Source organism: Silurus meridionalis, chromosome 6 (assembly GCF_014805685.1).
Source record: "Silurus meridionalis isolate SWU-2019-XX chromosome 6, ASM1480568v1, whole genome shotgun sequence".
Lineage (NCBI taxonomy): Eukaryota > Metazoa > Chordata > Actinopteri > Siluriformes > Siluridae > Silurus > Silurus meridionalis.
Genome location: NC_060889.1, coordinates 6,004,146 through 6,026,615, shown reverse-complemented (window position 1 = coordinate 6,026,615; position 22,470 = coordinate 6,004,146). Strand labels below are relative to the sequence as shown.

The 22,470-nt window shown below is 35.9% G+C and overlaps 1 protein-coding gene across 1 annotated transcript; it reads right to left on the bottom strand.

The window, feature by feature from the left end:
• Nucleotides 1–12,039: 12,039 nt before the first annotated feature.
• LOC124386876 lies at nucleotides 12,040–17,183 on the bottom strand. Its single transcript, XM_046850910.1, has 7 exons — nucleotides 17,091–17,183; nucleotides 16,799–16,860; nucleotides 16,022–16,052; nucleotides 15,876–15,898; nucleotides 15,720–15,744; nucleotides 15,175–15,558; nucleotides 12,040–13,020 (listed from the first exon to the last, which is right to left on the bottom strand). The coding sequence occupies exons 2-7, from the start codon at nucleotides 16,839–16,841 to the stop codon at nucleotides 12,774–12,776; spliced, it is 753 nt and encodes a 250-aa protein (XP_046706866.1). The 5' UTR covers nucleotides 16,842–16,860; nucleotides 17,091–17,183; the 3' UTR covers nucleotides 12,040–12,773.
• Between the last annotated feature and the right edge of the window lie 5,287 nt (nucleotides 17,184–22,470).

Sequence of the window (22,470 nt, the reverse complement as noted above, 5' to 3'; positions counted from 1 at the left end):
ACTAAGATATTTTGGAGTGCAGGGAGAGCTACTGAAGACCTTTTTTGACTCTGGTGACCTCAGCCATATTCTATGGTGTGGTCTGCTGGGGCAGCAGCATCTCTACTGCAGACAGGAAGAGACTGGACAAGCTGATCAAGAAAGCCAACTCAGTCCTGGGGATTCCCTTGGACACTGTACAGGAGGTGGGAGAAAGGAGGATGGTAGCTATCATCATTACTGGAGAATGTCTCTCACCCCCAGTATGAAACCGTTTCATTGTTGAGCAGCTCTTCAGTGACAGACTGTTACATCCTAAGTGTCTGAAGGAGCGATACAGAAGGTCTTTTCTCCCTGCTGCTATTAGACTTTACAATCAGAGCTGCTCCCATTAAACCATTCACCATAATACACACTGTTATTACAGTTTACCTGTGTAATAATACTACCTGTGCGCAATATTACCTGTAATACGTGCAATACCACCTGTGTGCAATATTACCTGCAATACCTGCAATACGTACTTTTTTCCTTATTTGTATTTATACATTGTGTTGTGTATATACTGTATACTATAGTATGTGTCTATTATTTTATATATTTGCATATTTTTTTTTCCATGCTGCTGTAACAAAGAAATTTCCCCACTGTGGGACAAATAAAGGTATATCTTATCTTAACTCTTATCTAATAGGGCATTTTTATTTTAATGTAACCAGCAACCTCTAACTCCCAGTTACCCACACAACTTACAGATATGGACAACATGGTCTACAATTCCCCAAAGCAACACACAATCCATCTATGAATGCTTTACAGAACTGTGCTTGAGTTGTGATCATTCTAAAATAGGAAGAAAGCTGATGAGAAGCTGCAGACTCTCAATAATTGTTCCTTGAATGTACACACTATTGCTTATATGGAATATTTTAACAATTTAAAAAAAAAACAAACAAAAAAAAAAACAGGGCAGTTGCTTCATATACCAACTTGGCTGTTGGCTTGGAAAAATATTGTGAAGGGGTATTATTTGGAAGGGGTATTAGGAAAAACAAATAATGCAAGAAATATTGGGAGTAAATAGAATGTGTTCTAATAGTAAATTGAAAACAGAAGGAATGGAAAGGGTGTATCCATGATAATGAATAATGATAGATACAGTAAATGGTGAGCAAGAAAGAAAGAATGTGCTAATGGTAAAATAAAAGAGAGCTGGGCAGAGAGAGAATGTGGGTGGAGTGAGAATGTGGTAATGGATGATTGATAGAGAGATGGGTTAAGAAAGACTGTAGTAATCGTGGATTGACAGAGATGGGGTGTAGAGAGAACATATTAATTGTAGATTGATAGAAACTGGGTGGAAAAACACTGTGCATTATTGATTGATTAAGAGATAGATGAAGAGGGATATTGGTAATGGTAGAATGATAAAGAGGAGGTGGAAAGAGAATTTGTTAATGGTAATCTGCTAAATATGGTTAATAGAATCTGGTAATGGGAGACTGATAGGAAGAGGATGAAAGAGAATGTGGTAATTGTTTATAGAGAGATGGAAAAAGAGAATGTGTTATTGGTAGTTTGATAGAGAGAGGGGTGGAGAAAGATTGTGACATTAGTAGGTTGACAGAGAGGTAGTGGATAGAAAATGTGATGGTGGTAGATTTATAAAGATGGTTATGAGAGAGAACATGGTAAAAGAAGATTGATAGAGAAAGTGTGGGGAGTGAATGAGTGTGGTATATTGCTGAAGAGGTTGGCAGAAAGAGAATGTTAAAATGGTAGTTTGAATGCGGGGTCTGGATGAAGAATTCTGTAATGGTAGATTGATAGAGAGGGGGTGGAGAGAGAGAATGTGATGATGATAGATTGATCAAACTGAGCTGGAAAGAGAATGGGTGGTGTAGATTGCTTGAGATGAAGTGATTGTAGCTTACAGTATTTCTCAGCTGCTTTGGAGCATTTCTTGAATCATTTTTATTATTTGCAAACCAGTAAGTGCATTTCCCAAAACAATATGTACACACAGCACATTGGATTTCTTGCAAAAGCCTGTACTTTTCTCAAAATCCTTATTTAATCTCTCAAAAGTGAGTATTTGTGTTGATGAAAAAAAATCATGTTGTCAGTATGAAGCTGCACAGTATTTCTTGATATAAACTAGGGTTTGGATCACAGTGACTGAAAATGCACAAAAATTTGACTTCCTTCTGTTTGGTATCTATGAATTTTAGCAGCACAAATGTATTTATTTGAATGCATATTCGATTTATATTGATTGTAAGAGACCGAACAGGATTCACACTTTTACTGTAAAAGTGCTAGTTTGTTTTTTTGGTTGTTCATCCATTTACAGAAATTGTAGTTCTATGTTTTGCTCTGTCTGTATTCACTCTCTAATTGAAGGTATACAAGATTCACCTTTGACCTGTTTTAGAGAACTAGTTAATCATTGGTTGATTTAATGACATTCACTTACCTTCATTAGACATTCAAGATTCATCTGCACAATTCATAAAGAAACATTTACCAAAAAAAAGTTTACTTGGAATTTCAGATGACAGATTCCGACAACTGGTTTAACAATTTTGCATTTAATGACATACAATATCGTTTTTCTCAGTTGCCCCAGTCTGTTGGGCCACAGATTTTCATCCACATCACAACAGATATCATCCCTTGCAATACCATTGTGAGGCCATGATTGACAACATGGTCAACAATAGTGGCTCTAATTTCATCTGAAATGTGTCTATGTCTCTGGCCTCTTCTTCCTCTTTCTCTATTTTGCCTCCTTACCTTTCCAGCGTCCATTCTTATTCTTGGCTCTCTACCATGTTCGTTTCCCAGATTTTCATCCACTTTCAACAATTGTAAATCTGTGTATTGCTCTTTTTATATACACTCGCCAATTACAGTTTTTCTCAGTTGCTTTGGAGCATTTCTCGAATCATTCTTAAGATTTGCAAATCAGTAAATGCATTCCCAAAACAATGTGTACAAACAGCACAATACATTGGATTTCTTGCAAAAGCCTGATCTCTGCTCAAAATCCTTAGTACTTCTCTCAATATTAAGTATTTGTGTCAATGATCATTGCCATCAAAATAGCAAATCCTTTTATCATTGTTTACGAACAAGATAGTCAAAATGTTTACCGTAATTTCCGGACTATAAAGCGCACCCACTGAATTTTACAAATATTTTTATTTTTAACATAAATAAGCCGCACCTGTCTACACTAATGTACTTTACACAGGCTTTAATGGAAGACACGTTACACACGGTGTAACGGGTGAAATATGTTGCGCTTCCTTTAGGAGCATAGCGGTATTTTGGGAATAGCATGCCAGAAGCGAGCTCTCCCTTCACAAAGACTAAACAGTAGCTGACCAAGAACGCATTGTTCACTGTCTTCCTCCTTCCTTTCACAACTATTTCTCTCAGGAGTTTATCTTTTGGCATCGTCGTGCGTTTTAAAATCACCCAATGGAAGATTTTTCTCCCGATGCCGTGCAGCTCAGAACACAGATGAGGTGCGTTTTTTTCGTTTCCGTTCGGAAATTTAATTGCTCTAATGTTATAGGGTTCAGTTTTTTGGTTTGAAGTTTGTGAAACCGGGAAAAACCCAGGAAAAATTAAGCCGCGGGGTTCAAAATGTGGGAAAAAAGTAGTGGCTTATAGTCCGAAAAATACGGTAGTAATTATTTCAATATGACAATGCTTTATTTTAGTATTTCCTGATGTAAAGTATGTTTTGGATTACAAGTATTAAAATGCATGAGGCTGAATTGGCAACTATGAATTTCAACAGAACAAATTTACACATTACTGTATGTGGGATATTGATTGTAAGAGACTGGACAGGATTCACACTTTTTTATTTTTTTTATACTAGTGGACTGACTAAAAAATACCAATATAATGTCATTGTGATAGAAAATAAAAAGACACAAATTAAAATTCCAAAAGGTAAACACAGGAAACACTTCTTAGGCAGAACTGCGCATGCCGCCCTATACAGTGCAAACAGTCTCTACCCCCTGACGTCCCAGTCTGTCGGGCCACAGATTTTCATCCACATCACAACAGATATCATCCCTTGCAATACCATTGTGAGGCCATGATTCACAACATGGTCCACAATAGTGGCTCTAATTTCATCTGAAATGTGTCTATGTCTCTGGCCTCTTCTTCCTCATCCTCGCCCCTTCATTTGTGACATTCAAGGTTCATCTGCACAATTCATCAATTTAAGACACATTTACCAAAAAAGTTTAATAGATCTGTGAAGAAGAAGAGCTTGACAAATTTTGACAACTGGTTTAACAATTTTGCATTCATTGACTTATGCAATGAACTGATGCCTAAATGTTTTCGGGGTTGAAACTATTTAGGTGAAACTTTTATAATACATTTTGATCAACATGACATAAACAACTGATAATGTAGGAAAAATAATAATTTAAATCGATTAAATGATGTACCAAAGCATTCGCAATTTGATCAAAGCAACGAGAAATGTTCTTATGATGAGCACAAATGACTAAATGATGTGGAGTTTGAACAAGTAGTTTTGAAAATTTCATTTCTGATGTGAGAAACGCTCCAAAGCAACTGAAAAAAACTGTAAAAAAAAAAAAAGATGGAGGGAAAGAATGAAGTATTGGTAGATTGACAGAGAGGGTGTGAAGAGAAAATGTGGTAGTTGTATTATAATAGAGAGATGGATGAAGAAAGAATGTGCCATTGGTACTGTAGTTTGATAGAGAGGGGGTTGAGCGAGAATGTTGTTGTAGTAGATTGACAGAGAAGAAGTGGAAAGAGATTTTGATAACTGTGGTAGACAAAGATGGATTTAAAAAAGAATGTGATAATTGAATATTTATAGAGAGTGTATGGATAAAATTAGTAGTGCGGTAGATTTTTTGAAAGATGGGTGGAGAGAGAATGTGGTAAATGAATAAAGACAGACTGGTGGTAGGATCAGTAAAGCACCAGTGAGCCATTCTTGTCCTAGCAGTGTACTGTAGAGTTCATTAGGTGACGGTAGATGGGAAACATCTTTCCCTGCACTTGCCAGTTCTGCTGCTGGGGCTGCTGATGTTCCTATATCTTCTTGATGGAATTATTAAAGGCAGAATGTGGTAATGGAAGAGTGATAGAGAGTAGGTAGAGGAAGAATGTGGTAAAGGCAGTTTGAGCGAAAGGGGCTGGATAGAGAATGTGGTAATGGAAGAGTGATAGAGAGTAGGTAGAGGAAGAATGTGGTAAAGGCAGTTTGAGCGAGAGGGGCTGGATAGAGAATGTGGTAATGGTAAATTGCTTGAAAGATAGGAGGAGAAAGAGACTGTGGTAATCATAGATTGAAAGATAAAATGGTGGACAGAGAATGTGGTAATGGTAATTCGACAGAGCTGGGGTGGAAAAAGAATTTGCCATTGTAGTTTGATAGAGACATGGGCAGAAAGATAAAATGCTACTAGGTAGATTCATAGGGGGGGTGCAGAGAGAATGTGCTAATGGTAGATTCATTGGGTGGGGGTGGAGAGGAAACGTGGTAAAGGTAGATAGATAGATTAGTAGAGGTTAATAAGAAAATCTATGCTGTAGTTTGTTAGAGAGATGGGTGGAGAGTAAATATGGTAATGGTAAATTGATAGAAAATAGGGGGAGAGAGAACGGGTAATGTTAGGTTGATAGAGAGGGGCAAAGAGAAAATGTGGTATTGATAGATTGAAACAAGGTGTGGTAAAATGTAAATATAGATAGCTTGAGAGATGTGTTTAGAAAGAATTTGTTAGTGGTAGCTTGATGGAGAGAGGACCAAGAAAGAATGTGCTATTTATACATTGTTATAATGGGGTGGAGAGAAAATGTGGTAATCGTAGATTATATATATAATATTGGCATAGATTGCTTAATAGATGGATGGAAAGAGAATTTGGTAATGTATATTAATTATAGATATAGTATATATATATATATATATATATATATATATATATATATATATATATATATATATATATATATATAATGTATATATTATGGATATAGAATCTGGTAATGATAGATTGATATAAAGAAGGTGAAGAGGAATGTGGTAATGGTAAATTGATATAGAAAAGTGGAGAGAGATTGTGGTAATGTAAATTGATAGTGAGAGGATGAGGAGAGATTGTGGTAATGTAGATTGCTAGAGATGTGTGGAGAGTGAATGTAGTAATAGTAAATTGACAGAATTGGTGGAGAGAGAACAGGAAATGGTAGATTAATAGAGAGGGTGAAAAGAGAATGTGGTATAGATAGATTGAAACAGGGTGGAGATAGAACATACTAATTGTAATGGAAGAGTGATAGAGAGGGGATAGATTGCAAATGTAGATAGAGATTCATTGAGAAAGAGTGTGGTAGTGATGGATGAACAGAAACAGGGTGTAGAGAGATTATATATGGTAAATGGGGGTGTAAAAAGAATTTGTGTGGTAGATTGCTAAAAAGATAAGTGGATAGAGTATGTGGTAATGGTAGATTCATAGAAAGAGGGTAGAGAGAAAATGTGGTAATAGGGAAGAAGCTGGTGAGAGCTGTGTGTACAGTAAGCTGTGTGTATGCAAAAGTAGATTGATGGACAGGTGGGTGAAAAGAATGTATCCTAATTGACAGATAGACAACTTTATTGACATTGCAAGGTACACAGCAACAAAATGCAGTTTAGCATCTACCAAAACTGCAAATATATATGTAGTAAATGTGCAACAAATAAAGGCTCTGGGCAGTGTAAAAAATTTAATTTAAAATTGAACAAGATGTGTGTAATGTACAATATTTGTAGAGAAATGAGATATATAAATGAGATATATATATATATATATATATATATATATATATATATATATATATATATATATATATATATATATATATATATATAAATTTACAATAAGTAAAATGTACATTGTATATACAACTGGACAAAAGTTATACATAGTGTATATCCAGATAACATATACATATGTAGAAGATAATGTAGGATATCCTATGAATTTCTATTTCTATTTATTTATAATTATCCAGAAATGATTCAGGATGTACAGAGTGGAGCAAAACTGCATGATTATTACTGAGAATCAGTAAAGCACCAATAAGCCATGAGTGTCCTGGCAGTGAAGTGTAGAAACAAAACCTGGCCCTGAAACCGCTGGTTCTGCTGCTGATGCTGGGGCTGCTGAAGTTCCTATATATTCTTCTTTATGCAGGAGGTTAAACATGTTTTGACTGGGATGTAAGGAGTCCCTGATGATGTGTGCTTTGAGGAGACATCTGCTGTAGTGAAGGTGTTCAAAGGCTTGCACTTGGGTGCAAGTTGGCAGTTTTGACCACCTTTTACAAAACTTTCTGTTCACACACTGCAGAGCTGCTATACCAACAGTTCCCCTATTTCCCTTATCTCCCTGATTAATCTCAACGCTCTGCCTCTGGATGGAGTTCTCTTCAATTGTAGACCACTCTGTGCAGCTGGGGATATTTCCACATCAACATCCTAACAATCCATTAAGTTAGTGGGCATCTCAATAACTATGAGGATGGTTTTAGACTGTCATTAAGTCTTTCCTTCGAAGCTCATGTAGATAATATTACTAGAATAGAACTTCTAAAATAAAAAAACAATATAATGTAGCGATAATAGTTCATGCTTTTGTTAAATCCAGTTTAGACTATTGTTAACGCTTTACTGTCTGTATGTTCTAGTAAGTGCATAAACAAGCTTCAGATAATCCAAAATGCAAGAGTCCTTACTAGAACCAGAAAATATGACCACATCACCCCGGTCTTATCCACTCTACTGTTCATTGACTACCAATTAAATCTCACATTGTTTATAAAATACTACTACTGATGAATAAAGCACTACATGGACTCGGGCCACAGTACCTGGGTGAACTATTGGTACCTTGAATAGTGAAGATGGTAGATGGGTAGCAGGGATTTTTCTTACAAAAATATCTGTGTCTATCAGTCTAGGCTGAAAAAATTGTCAGTAGATTTTTCTTATAGAAATAAGAGATCATAAATATAGTGTTGAGATGCTGCCATCCCTCCACTCTGACATGTACATAGTGGTGCAGAAGGATGAATTATATCCCAGATGCTCACTCATATCTGTGTTACTTCCTTTTACTAATGCTTCCATAGCTAGTCTTGCCGGAGCCCCTACTTGCACCCTGATCATACTGCACCTTTACTATTATGTACCAATAAGGATATTTGAGGATCAACACAGTCTCACGGCATTTTGCAATATAGTCACAAACTCTAATCTATTGACTCGTGTTTATGGACATCCCCTTTTTTTCGTGTCACTCAGCACGATTGCCTCTGTCTGGCTTTATCTCTATAGCAATAGAGGCATAGGATCATGGGTAATGCTGACAGAAATGCCCAAGGTAATCTTTTTTCCCAATTTTTATCAGAGAATAAGGCAGAAAATATAAGGCTAGTGTAAGGGTTAGCATTATACTGTAATAAATGTGTGTGTCTCTAATTAACACAGTCTCCTTAAAAAACCAGGGAATGAATATATTTATATACAGTGGTACCCCGCTTATCGACCTTAATCCGTTCCTTAAAACCAGTCGAAATACAAAAAGGTCGAAGACGAATGTAATTATCCCATAACAAATAATAGAAAACCAATTAATCTGTTCCCGACCTTCACCGATACCCATTTATGAAACTTTTTGCCCTGTTTTTAGCAGTAATAATACTAAATAATACAGGTACAGAAATAATACTGTATATAATTGTTATGCAGCGTAATGAGCGGAGGCAAAGCCGGAGCACAGTTCGCTTTGGTTTAATGAAAACACGGAGATTTTAACACAAAAACACACACACACACACGGCAGTCCATAGAATCCAGACAAACGAGAGACAGATACCCGTGGTACGCCCTGGAGGTGCGAGGTCCACGGGCAAACGCACGGGAGGAAAAAGGTAATCCGGGGTGCACTTTGTAAAGAAAGCGCAGCCGTGGAGAGTGCGTGAAGTCCGGAAAGGAAGAAACGCATAGGAATACGTGTGACATATATATATATACAGACCAAATGTTTGGACACACCTTCTCATTTAAAGAGTTTTCTTTATTTTCATGACTATGAAAATTGTAGAGTCACACTGAAGGCATCAAGGGCTATTTGACCAAGAAGAAGAGTGATGGGGTGCTGCGCCAGATGACCTGGCCTCCACAGTCACCGGACCTGAACCCAATCGAGATGGTTTAGGGGTGAGCTGGACCGCAGAGTGAAGGCAAAAGGGCCAACAAAAGCTAAGCATCTCTCGGGGAACTCTTTAAAGACTGTTGGAAGACCATTTCAGGTGACTACCTCTTGAAGCTCATCAAGAGAATGCCAAGAGTGTGCAAAGCAGTAATCAAAGCAAAAGGTGGCTACTTTGAAGAACCTACAATATGACATTTTTCAGTTGTTTCACAATTTTTTGTTATGTATATAATTCCATATATAATTCCACATGTGTTAATTCATAGTTTTGATGCCTTCAGTGTGAATCTACAATTTTTATAGTCATGAAAATAAAGAAAACTCTTTGAATGAGAAGGTGTGTCCAAACTTTTGGTCTGTACTATATATATATATATATATTGTCCTCAGTGACCTCAAAAAAGAGGGAAAATCATGTCTGTGAACACAAATCAATAGATTACATTTCGTGACTATATCACGTAATGCCGTGAGACTGGGCTGTAAGGATACATGTTTCTCTCTCCCTCTCTCCACGTTTTTCACCCTGTCTTTAGTTAGCTTACTTGCAAATGGAAAATTGTATCACAAGTGTGAGTGAATATTGCAACTTTAGCTTAATTTATAGCAAACAAGTATACTTTTATCATTCAGACAAAGTAGTTAACATAGAGTTAGCAAGCTTCCTAACAAATTACTAGCTCATTTATACAATTTAGAAATGCCCAAGGTAATCTTTTTTCCCAATTTTTATCAGAGAATAAGGCAGAAAATATAAGGCTAGTGTAAGGGTTAGCATTATACTGTAATAAATGTGTGTGTCTCTAATTAACACAGTCTCCTTAAAAAACCAGGGAATGAATATATTTATATACAGTGGTACCCCGCTTATCGACCTTAATCCGTTCCTTAAAACCAGTCGAAATACAAAAAGGTCGAAGACGAATGTAATTATCCCATAACAAATAATAGAAAACCAATTAATCTGTTCCCGACCTTCACCGATACCCATTTATGAAACTTTTTGCCCTGTTTTTAGCAGTAATAATACTAAATAATACAGGTACAGAAATAATACTGTATATAATTGTTATGCAGCATAATGAGCGGAGGCAAAGCCAGAGCACAGTTCGCTTTGGTTTAATGAAAACACGGAGATTTTAACACAAAACACACACACACACGCCAGTCCATAGAATCCAGACAAACGAGAGACAGATACCCGTGGTACGCCCCACGTTTTTCACCCTGTCTTTAGTTAGCTTACTTGCAAATGGAAAATTGTATCACAAGTGTGAGTGAATATTGCAACTTTAGCTTAATTTATAGCAAACAAGTATACTTTTATCATTCAGACAAAGTAGTTAACATAGAGTTAGCAAGCTTCCTAACAAATTACTAGCTCATTTATACAATTTAGAAATGCCCAAGGTAATCTTTTTTCCCAATTTTTATCAGAGAATAAGGCAGAAAATATAAGGCTAGTGTAAGGGTTAGCATTATACTGTAATAAATGTGTGTGTCTCTAATTAACACAGTCTCCTTAAAAAACCAGGGAATGAATATATTTATATACAGTGGTACCCCGCTTATCGACCTTAATCCGTTCCTTAAAACCAGTCGAAATACAAAAGGTCAAGACGAATGTAATTATCCCATAACAAATAATAGAAAACCAATTAATCTGTTCCCGACCTTCACCGATACCCATTTATGAAACTTTTTGCCCTGTTTTTAGCAGTAATAATACTAAATAATACAGGTACAGAAATAATACTGTATATAATTGTTATGCAGCATAATGAGCGGAGGCAAAGCCAGAGCACAGTTCGCTTTGGTTTAATGAAAACACGGAGATTTTAACACAAAAACACACACACACACACGCCAGTCCATAGAATCCAGACAAACGAGAGACAGATACCCGTGGTACGCCCCACGTTTTTCACCCTGTCTTTAGTTAGCTTACTTGCAAATGGAAAATTGTATCACAAGTGTGAGTGAATATTGCAACTTTAGCTTAATTTATAGCAAACAAGTATACTTTTATCATTCAGACAAAGTAGTTAACATAGAGTTAGCAAGCTTCCTAACAAATTACTAGCTCATTTATACAATTTAGACACAACACTTAGCACTTAACTTAATTACTAGCAAACTTGCATATTTTTTATAAGTTTGTAATAATTCAACACAAATATAGACATAGGTTTATTGTGTGTGTGTGTGTGTGTGTGTGTGTAGAGACTTTATTTCTTAAATTCAGTAGCTCGTGAAACTATACCATTTATGAAATGGTATTATATTTATAATATATATTATAGAATATATATGTGCTTTTTTTGTATAGTTATTGATTAAATGATCTCCAAATAACTCATGACTCTCTGCTCTCCCCTTCAGCCACTGCTCGTAACCTTGGAGTAACTATGGACAATTAACTGTCCTTCTTCTCACATGTCGCTAACGTGGCTCTTTCCTGACGATTTCTTTTCTACAACATCTGAAGGATTCGACCATTTCTGTCCACACAGGCTGCCCAGGTGCTTGTTCAGACATCTCAAGACTCAACTACTGCTCTCTCTGCTGGCAGGTCTCCCCTGAACGCTATTCCTCCACTGCAAATGATCCAAAATGCAGCTGCACGACTTGTGTTCAATCTGCCGAAGTTCTCCCACACCACCCCACTGCTGCTCCTTCACTGGTTTCCAGTAGCGGCACGTATCAGATTCAAAACACTGATGTTTGCCTACAAGGCCAAAAATGGACCAGCGCCATCTTACCTCAGAGACCTCATCACATCTCGCACTGCACCACGCTGTCTGAGATCCTCCAGCACTGCTCGACTGGTACCACCTTCTCTCAGAATGAGAGGAAAGTAAACTTCAAGGCTCTTCTCTGTTCTGTCACCGAGGTGGAGGAACGAACTTACCCTAGATGTCCGTACAGCGGCGTCACTGGCTATCTTCAAGCTTAAATTAGCACTTTCCATGTTTGCTTTGTAGGATTTATATTAAGTTTGTAATCTTGCGTACCGGTGTACATACGTCGCTCTGGATAATGGTGTCTGCTAAATGCCACAAATGTAAATGTATTCATTTGAATGTGCTTGGAGTAATGCTGAACTTTATTGCTCTTCCTGAAAACTGCACATAAACAGTAAATTTAAACAGCAATATCTGATGCTTTTGGTCTAAAATGACAAAAAGTGAATCAGTAGACATGTAGACAAATACAAGACAAAAAATAAACACTTTTTTTTTTTTTTTTATAAAAGATTACATGTACACTTCCTGTTGTGACATGTCTGTGTTAGCTTTCTGTTTCCTCAAGTGTCAGGTGTGTAATCAGTACAATGACAATAAATACATGACTCAGTAAATATAACATATTCAACAATTGCTGTTTTGTACCACATGTAACATTGTCTAGTAAAATAAATCTGTGGAAAAAAAAACTTTACCCAAATAAATGTTAACATTCATTGTATACATTCATATGAAAAGTATTTTCTCTTTTTCTGTCACAATGTTATTATCCAATGATATTTTTACAATTTACAATACCATACAGCTTTGTTAAAAGCCCCCACATTAACAGTATTATATTCTTTTTGATAAATTTGTAAAGATACCTTTTGTTGTCATCTGCAACAGCCACTGGTAGATTATAACGCAGACAAGGATCATAGCGAGGGTTGTGAACATCTCGATGCACCAGAATAATCGATGGATCTTCTTTATCACCCAAAGCTCTCAGGTCACCAAATGGACGAAATTTTCTGTCAAGACCAATAAATCCAATTATATAAAGATAAAAGAGACATAATATTAAATTACATTTTGCTCCATGCATATGAATTAAACTACCAGGTCTAATACACACGCACACATATATATATATATATATATATATATATATATATATATATATATATATATATATATATATATATATATATATATATATATATATAAAACTGAAATATCACATCTACATAAGTATTCAGACCCTTTACTCAGTATTCAGTTGAAGGACCTTTACAATTAGAAGGCAATTACAGCCTAGATTCTTTTTTACACACCTGGATTGGGGGATTGTCTGGCAAACCCACAAAAAATGTGGTCATGTTGGATGGGAATAGCCACTTTTAGATGTTTAATATGGGTCAAGTCAGTGCTTGATTCAACAGACGGGCTACTATAGCTCAAATTGCTGAATAAGTTGAAGCTGTTAATGATCGATGGGTCAGGACCAACACAATATTAGGCAGGTGGTCATAAAGTTATGCCTAATAGCTGTATGATTGCTGTATATACTGTACATGTGATATTGCAGGTTTTATTTAAAGATTTTAAATACATTTTTAGAATTCCGTATTCATTTCGTCATTGTGGGTTGCTGAGTGTACATTATTGGGGGGAAAAAATATAATTTGAACGATTATAATATCAGGCTGCAACATAAGATATTGAAAAAAATAAATGGGGTCTCAATACTTTCTGAATGCACTGTATATACAAAACTTAGGTTTTTTTTTTTTTTTTTTGTTGAGCTGCCTGTTCATACCAAGCCTTTTGCTTCATGTTTACTTTTCTAGTTTCTTGAACTTTTTTCTTGTTCACATTCACATAATTCGCATTCTTGTTTCACCTTGTGTAAGTTGTTTGGTGATTGCCCATTCTCTTGCCCATTTATTGATTATGATTTTAAATTTGGTTATTTAAATTATGTTTGATTAGTAAGGTTGGAGACAAAGAAGAATAAATGTCTCCAGCAGAACCTCCTCCAGGGGTTCCCTGAAAAGCTTAGTCAAGAGGCTCAGCTTTTAGCAGGATTTAGTATTGAGAGATCCACAGATAGTCCAAAAGAGTTGGACTATCTGTGGATGGGTCTAGAAGCGGTCTTGTAGGTATTGCAGGAAGAGTGCCTTGGGGATGACATATTAGAGATAAATATTAGATTAAAGAATAATTTGTGAGTTTTCTCATGCGTCCTAGTAACCAAAGCCCCTGTGATTTGTCAGGGTGTGTATAACCCTTTCTGTCAATTTAATTTTCAAATTTTTGCTTAGTGTTCAGCCGTCTGCTCATACCAAACATTTTGTTGCATGTTTGATTTCCTAGTTTCTTCTTATTTTGTTATTCACCACAACTTTCTTGTTTTTTGGTTCATGTAGGTTGTTTACAGATTTTTCCAACCTCTTTTGGATTTAGATTTGAGTGCTCATTTTATTAATAACTTTCTGCTATCTTCTTTTGCATTCTCATGCTTATATTAAATGACATGCAGCTACTCATCTCTTATACAACCATGTCAAAGTTTTATCCTGTTTTTTTTTAATAGAGGCACTATATTCTCAAAGAGCAAAGAAACCAACTCAAGAGATTGCTGAAATCTGGAAATTGCTGGAATCTTCATTTTTATTGGTCAGATCTTGACTCCAGGATGCGAATGAAAGATTTTATCAGGCTCAAATTGAAAATAAAATAAATGAAAAAGCATAAGGGTGCATTTTCACACATAAACTGGCCATCAGAAAGTCCTGAAATGAACCCTACTAATATTCTTTGGGACTTTTGAATGTTTGTAATGTTCCAGTCCTCAAAACATGATGTTGGCCAAAAAATGTATGCACCTCTGAATGTATATAAATGTTGTGATGGAATGCACTTAAAATGCACACTGTAAACATGCAATGAAATATTAAAGTGACTTAACTTGGCCAGGCTGTGTATTTGTTCTTATTGTAACTACTAAGTTAGTAAATTACTACCGTTATTATTTAAACTATTGTGGAATTATTAAAGTGGTTTTCTGCCACCACATCCATAATATAACTATTATTAGAATACTACATTATTTTGTTTGTTACATGATATCAATGCTGATGTGACTTTTTTTAATAATGTAATGCAATTATTCTTACACTTACCCCAGTGTTTTTTTATATATGGGATGGTCCTCAGGGGTTTCCTGATGATAATCAACTTTAGCACATACCAGTTTATCAATAATTGGGAAATGTTGTTTTATAGTGCTGTAACGATCGCGTTTGTAAGAATCATCCAGCTGTTTAATCCAAAGAGCTCTAGCATAAGTGTACTTTCCCTCATTTAAAGTATCCATTAGAACTTTAAAAAAGTAATTGGATACTAGTAGAGCTCTTATATGTAAATGTTTAATAAAAAGTATATGAAATAAAGCCAGTAATGAATCTGGCACACACGTGTTGATAAACTGGTATAAGCCTGAAGCCTCTTTCATGTAGGAACGATGATGACCGATGATCAACATCAGCAAAGTTGTTGATCCCAAACTAACAAATGCAAAATTACCAGATATTAATAGCATCATGTTATTTTATTTATATATATTTTTTAAATAAATTTATATTTATTTATTTGCATCTACATTTGTTTAATTATTAGTGAAGACCAAAAATGGTCTCCAGTAATATCATAATATTTAAATACTTACTTTGGAGGCTTCTTCCATTTTGTAACTAAATTGGATTTAAAATTGAAAAAAATTGTTAATGGAAAAAAAGAACTGTTAACATTTGTTTGTATTCTGTACATAGTCATTCATCAAAATCATAAAAACATTTATAAAACAAAATAAAGGGTGCTTTACCACAACCGTTCCATGGGCAGCACCTGGAAAATATTTAAAAGCATTGATAAGCATAATGTGATTTATGTATGTTTAACCAAACAATCAAATTAAACAGCGGATGAATAAGATATGAAGAGCATGCTACGATTGAATTAAGACTTTACCTTTTAATTGGCACATCGTTTATGACTGAGGCTAAAGAAAGAGGAAAAAGAAAATGTTAGAAGTATCCACATAAAGCCTCTTTTATTAATAATATATTATTGTATAAGGTTATATTTAAACTGTCCCCTTTGGATATCTTTTAAAATTAATATGTCTGCTTTTGTCCTAAAGACTCTAAAGTATTTAAAGACTCACTGATTTTCTTTGCAGTAAGTACAGTTAATTTACAACTGCAGTTATGCAAGGAAAACACTCACACAGGGTGAGATATAAATAAATTGAACATAACATGAGTGTCCTATAGGACCATTCACCTTAACTGTTGATTTGTGTAAAGCTGCTTTGAGACAATGTCTGTTGTGAAAAGCGCTATACAAATAAACTTGACTTGACTTGACTTGACATATGAACTGAATCTGTATTCAGAAGTATGAATGGAGTGGATTTTTGGAAGTTTTTTAAACTTCATTTATTTGTATAAAAATATTGCCTCTCCACAACTATAAATCATAAATATTATTTTGTATATTTTTGTTTAGCTCTTGAGTTGGTCTTTAGTGGTAGTGAGTCAGAAGAAAAGGAGAGAAAAGTATTTGATACAAGAAGGATTAAACCGGCATAGCAGCCTCAACATGCCATTTTGTGCTAACATGCTAAGACTTGCCTGCTGGCTGCGTTTTTTTAGAAACTTTTCATATGTACCTATAAAACATATTTTGAACAAGATTAGCCCTAAAGGGGTTTATGTCTAGAGGGTATTGTTAGTTTTACTTTACCTTTTCTTTTCATTGTTCTTCTTTTCATTTCTTTTTCTTCCATTTCAGTTGAGAAAGTCACACTAGACATTGCAAAATAGGAACATTTAATATATTTTACAGAAAATTTTACAAGCATCTAAATGTGGGGTACGAAACAATCAATCAGTGTGTGAACAAGCCAACTACAGTTATTTATACATTTCTTTCAAATTAAAATTAAAAGTTTACTTTTACTGCCTAAAATCAAAGTTCAAACTAAAATAGACCTCAGGATGTTGATATTCTAAGAATAGTACAAGTTTTACTGTACCTTTTGTCTTTTTTCACGCTGAAGGCCTTTATCGTTTTTTTCTCCTATTTCGCTCTAAGATGGCGCTTCATTTGCCAACAAGGAAATGGCGGTGCCCACGCAGAAACCACACTAAATAAACTGGTAGGACCACACGTGACACGACAGGAAACGACAGCACACTTTTAAGTGGTGTTTGATGGCGTTTCAATATCACTGAAAGTATAAAACAAGGTGTGGTTTAAGGGTGTTTTTCTAAACCACTTGGATAAAAGTGTCTGCCAAAAACTATGAATTTGAAGGTGATGTAAATATTGAAATTTATATGAAGTAACTAACAGTTAATTTCATCATTAATGAAGTTTTGTTTTGTCCTCATCAACATAATTGAAAAATTTCTATACATACTTTGCAGAGAACTTTTATTAATATCTAAAAAAACAAAATCCCAGATTATATTAAGTAGCAATTTATTTAGTTACATACTGCTCATGCATTTCATATGTTTTTATTTATTGGCAATATTTAAAATTTCGAACAATAAAGTGAGCAGATGAAGCAGCTAGTAGAATTAATCATCGATTGTGACATAATCTTGTTAATATTAATTGGCTGTACTTCTAGTTAGTTATATGTTACAAGGTTTTTTTTTACTAAATACCACATGCAAGGTTTATATTTTCTCATCGACCTTGCATGGCAAACTGTTCTTAACAAACAGAAAAAAACAAAACAAAAACAGTCTCTCATTTTCAATTTTCTGTGTAGTTGGATCCATCGGTGATAGGTTTTTTATTTTCATAATTTTTTCCATAGTAAGTGCATGAGTTAACATTATGTTGGCAGCACACATATATTATATTTTATTCCTGACAAATAAAACAACTAATATTTGCTAATGTGAGTTTTGTTTGTGTGATGCAATGGCAGAGGCAGGAGACAACCAGCAAGGTGACCTGAGGTTTGATTGGGAGATGCATCTTATTCTTCCTAACAACAACCTGCTGCTCCCAAAACCCTGATGCTTCGATGTGCAAAGTAGCCACCAAGGTAAGGTGGACTATGGCAATCCAATGAGGCTCCCCTAATTGTCTGTTGGTTCAAGGAACTGATGATGATGGCAAGGACAGAGGAGGAGCAATGACGGAGAAGTGAAAAGGTGCAACATCTCCAGCCAAGCGGGGGGTGGAGCGACGTCCTCAGCCGAGCAAGGGGTGGAGTGACGTCTTCCGAGGGGCAGAGAGGGTAAAAAAATGTTTCGTAAAGAGGGCGGGTGAAATGAAATAACAACCACACGTCAACAAACCAACAAGAAATTTACCCAAAATGGGAATGTGAATAGACCATGGCTAACAAGATGCAGGTGGAAACATTAGGGGCTGAGAGGAAGCGGTGGCAGGAAATAATTAAGAAAATACAAAATAGCAACATAAATTGGGGAAATAACCTAAAAAACACAGAGAAGAAAAAAACTCACTGAAAACCTTAAACAAGAGCCCCCCAAAGTTGGCAGGCTTTGCTTGGGCATCCTCATAGAAAATCTATTCATTATTAGAGGATCTACTGTATAACACAGTCATAAAACTGCTATAGAGCCATTTACAGTTTCAAATCCTTCTGAATCACTATGGATCTGAGTCTCACAAGTCCCTTGAGTCACTTGAGTCCTTAGAAATCTTTGAATCAGTCGACTCATGAATCCCACTCACAAGTCCCTTGTATCCAGCTGTTTCTCACCCCCCGCTACGAGTCTGACAGATCCGTTGAATCCAACGCTATATTAGCCAGGACATGTATAGAACTCGCAAAACTGGCCATGCTGGAAGTTTCCTGAACAACTCAATAGCTGGATCTGCTGGATGTCCCCTTTATAGGCAAATGCTTTAAAATAAGAAAGATATTGCATTATACATAGAATAGACATCAACACAAATCAATATTACAATATTCTTGCTTCTTACATACTATCATTTATTAAATAGCCTAGATTACTGAAAATAAATTCTCTATCAAATTTTACACATTATTATACACACATATTATATTAATATATATAAATATTAAAATTTGTGATAATATTATTGATAATTGCATTGAAGTTGTTTAGGAAAGGCCACACAATAGGTCAGTCCCCACAGGCATTTAAGTAGTGTTAAGTTTTGTTAAAGTTTTTCTTCTGTAAAAACAGGGCCTAATACTACTGATTGCATTTTTATAAGAGCCTGTAGAACATTGGATGAATTGTATAAGACCTAATGCCAGGCTCACACTGCAATTCTGGCCATGAATTTACTGTCTAAGGCAATCTTAAAAGATTCCTATAATCCTGGGATAAAATCTGTAGTCTTTTATTGCTGATTTGACATGGTTACCAACAGCAGGTTAATAGCCGTTACAATATTTTTTTGTCCTCCAATGAAGTTCTGCCAGTGTCAGACTCTCGTACGGTCTGACAAAATTTAACAAAATATGAATTTCACTTTACTCTTGAGTTTTCACTTTAATAAATCATGCTACTAATCATATGAAAGAAATCATTGCAATAGATTGATTCCTGTTGTCGAATAGGGCTGCGTAGCCTACACAAAATGCTAACTGGTATTACAAATAACTAATTTAAGCTGAATGCTGCTTGTTTTGCACAAAATAACTGATTTGCTGCTTCACCACTTTTTTTATAATTATGTAATGTAATTAATGCAAATAAATGTAGAAATAATGATTATGTAGAAATAGGATTATGTAGAAATGTAGAAATAGGAGTTCTAATACATGAACAACCTTACATCACTACGGCTAGTTTTCATCAATGGAAAAGCAAGATTTATCTCGTCAAGTTGGAGTCTCACCTGTGAGGAAACCCATGGCTGCTGTTTGTTGGGACAAGATTAGAGGAGTCTTGGTATTTACAGTATAAAGCTTTGAAATTTGCACCACCTGGACTTTTCCAACAATGCCTGTGAATAAGCCATGACCCTAACAGGCTAATTAAGATCTGATACCTTGGTAAAAAAAAAAGTTATCTGAGAGCTCAAGTCTCCTGGGGTTCCTATTCTTTTGCAGGGTGCTGCTTTCCTTTTTCACTGTAAAATTATAAAAAAACAAAAACAATACACTAATATTGCTTAAAATATTGCAAAAGAATGTTTTATGTTTAACTATGCCTTTTGGAGATCATTTAATCTTCCACTTGCTTAACTGTTCACATTAACAGAAATTTTGACCAGGGGTACCCAAACATTCACACGAAACTGTAGCATTTAGACCACTATCAGAAATGTATTTTAAATCTAGGTTGCAAATGTCCATTCACACTTATGGGTGGTTCTACCTAATAAAATTGGACAAGTGCATTGGCCCATGCCTGGGTCAGGAGTGAAGGATCATATTTTTCCTAAATTCCCCAAGTGCCTGGCATGGAATCTGCCTCTTGCCTTAATCTAACTTAAACAATGATTCTCAAAAATTGAACACTGTTCCTTTCTGTTTCCTTTGTAGGTGTTGCACTACAAGGTGATGTGTGTGTCTGAAAACCCAGAGTGTGGCAGCATAGTGAGAGTCTGGAGTGGGGAAAGCATTTAAATTTCAATGCTTCACAGATTTTATTCAACAAGAGCTTTTTGAATGTAAAATATATAGCTTGATTATTTCATTTTAATTTCACTGTGTTAATGTACATAACAAAAACTTGTCAATGCAAAATCTGCCAGATACAGTGAGAAAAATAAGTATTTGAAAACCCTGCTATTTTGCAAGTTCTCCCACTTGGAAATCATGGAGGGGTCTAAAATTGTCATCGTAGGTGCATGTCCACTGTGAGAGACATAATCTAAAAAAAAAAAATCCAGAAATCACAATGTATGATTTTTAAACAATTTATTTGTATGATACAGCTGCAAATAAGTATTTGAACACCTGAGAAAGTCAATGTTAATATTTGGTACAGTAGCCTTTGTTTGCAATTACAGAGGTCAAATGTTTCCTGTAGTTTTTCACCAGGTTTGCACACACTGCAGGAGGGATTTTTGCCCACACACAGATCTTCTCTAGATCAGTCAGGTTTCTGGCCTGTCGCTAAGAAACACGGAGTTTGAGCTCCCTCCAAAGATTCTCTATTGGGTTTAGGTCTGGAGACTGGCTAGGCCACACCAGAACCTTGATATTCTTCTTACAGAGCCACTCCTTGGTTATCTTGGCTGTGTGCTTCGGGTCATTGTCATGTTGGAAGACCCAGCCTCGACCCATCTTCAATGCTCTAACTGAGGGAAGGAGGTTGTTCCCCAAAATCTCGCAATACATGGCCCCGGTCATCCTCTCCTTAATACAATGCAGTCGCCCTGTCCTATGTGCAGAAAAACACCCCCAAAGCATGATGCTACCACCCCCATGCTTCACAGTAGGGATGGTGTTCTTGGGATGGTACTCATCATTCTTCTTCCTCCAAACACGTTTAGTGGAATTATGACCCAAAAATTCTATTTTGGTCTCATCTGACCACATGACTTTCTCCCATGACTCCTCTGGATCATCCAAATGGTCATTGGCAAACTTAAGATGTGCCTGGACATGTGCTGGTTTAAGCAGGGGAACCTTCCGTGCCATGCATGATTTCAAACAATGACGTCTTAGTGTATTACCAACAGTAACCTTGGAAACGGTGGTCCCAGCTCTTTTCAGGTCATTGACCAGCTCCTCCCATGTAGTTCTGGGCTGATTTCTCACCTTCCTTAGGATCATTGAGACCCCACGAGGTGAGATCTTGCATGGAGCCCCAGTTCGAGGGAGATTAACAGTCATGTTTAGCTTCTTCCATTTTCTAATGATTGCTCCAACAGTGGACCTTTTTTCACCAAGCTGCTTGGCAATTTCCCCGTAGCCCTTTCCAGCCTTGTGGAGGTGTACAATTTTGTCTCTAGTGTCTTTGGACAGCTCTTTGGTCTTGGCCATGTTAGTAGTTGGATTCTTACTGATTGTATAGGGTGGACAGGTGTCTTTATGCAGCTAACGACCTCAAACAGGTGCATCTAATTTAGGATAATAAAAGTAGTGGAGGTGGACATTTTAAAGGCAGACTAACATGTCTTTGAGGGTCAGAATTCTAGCTGATAGACAGGTGTTCAAATACTTATTTGCAGCTGTATCATACAAATAAATAGTTTAAAAATCATATATTGTGATTTCTGGATTTTTTTTTTAGATTATGTCTCTCACAGTGGACATGCACCTACGATGACGAGACCCCTCCATGATTTCTAAGTGGGAGAACTTGCAAAATAGCAGGGTGTTCAAATACCTATTTTCCTCAATGTACCTATAGACCTGACACTGTATTTCTATTAATCTCTCTAATTCAGGATCATAAACAACTAAACAAAAATAATCAAATGTGTTAAAAAAAAAG

What these genes read in the sequence shown, in the direction of transcription:
- LOC124386876 (XM_046850910.1), bottom strand. Translation starts at nt 16,841, where the DNA reads ATGGAAGAAAAAGAAATGAAAAGAAGAACAATGAAAAGAAAAG. An exon ending in AAGAACAATGAAAAGAAAAG is followed by an intron (nt 16,053 to 16,798) that starts GTAAAGTAAAAC and finishes CTCTTTCTTTAG; the next exon opens with CCTCAGTCATAAACGATGTG. An exon ending in ATATATAAAAAAACACTGGG is followed by an intron (nt 13,021 to 15,174) that starts GTAAGTGTAAGA and finishes TGGTCTTGACAG; the next exon opens with AAAATTTCGTCCATTTGGTG.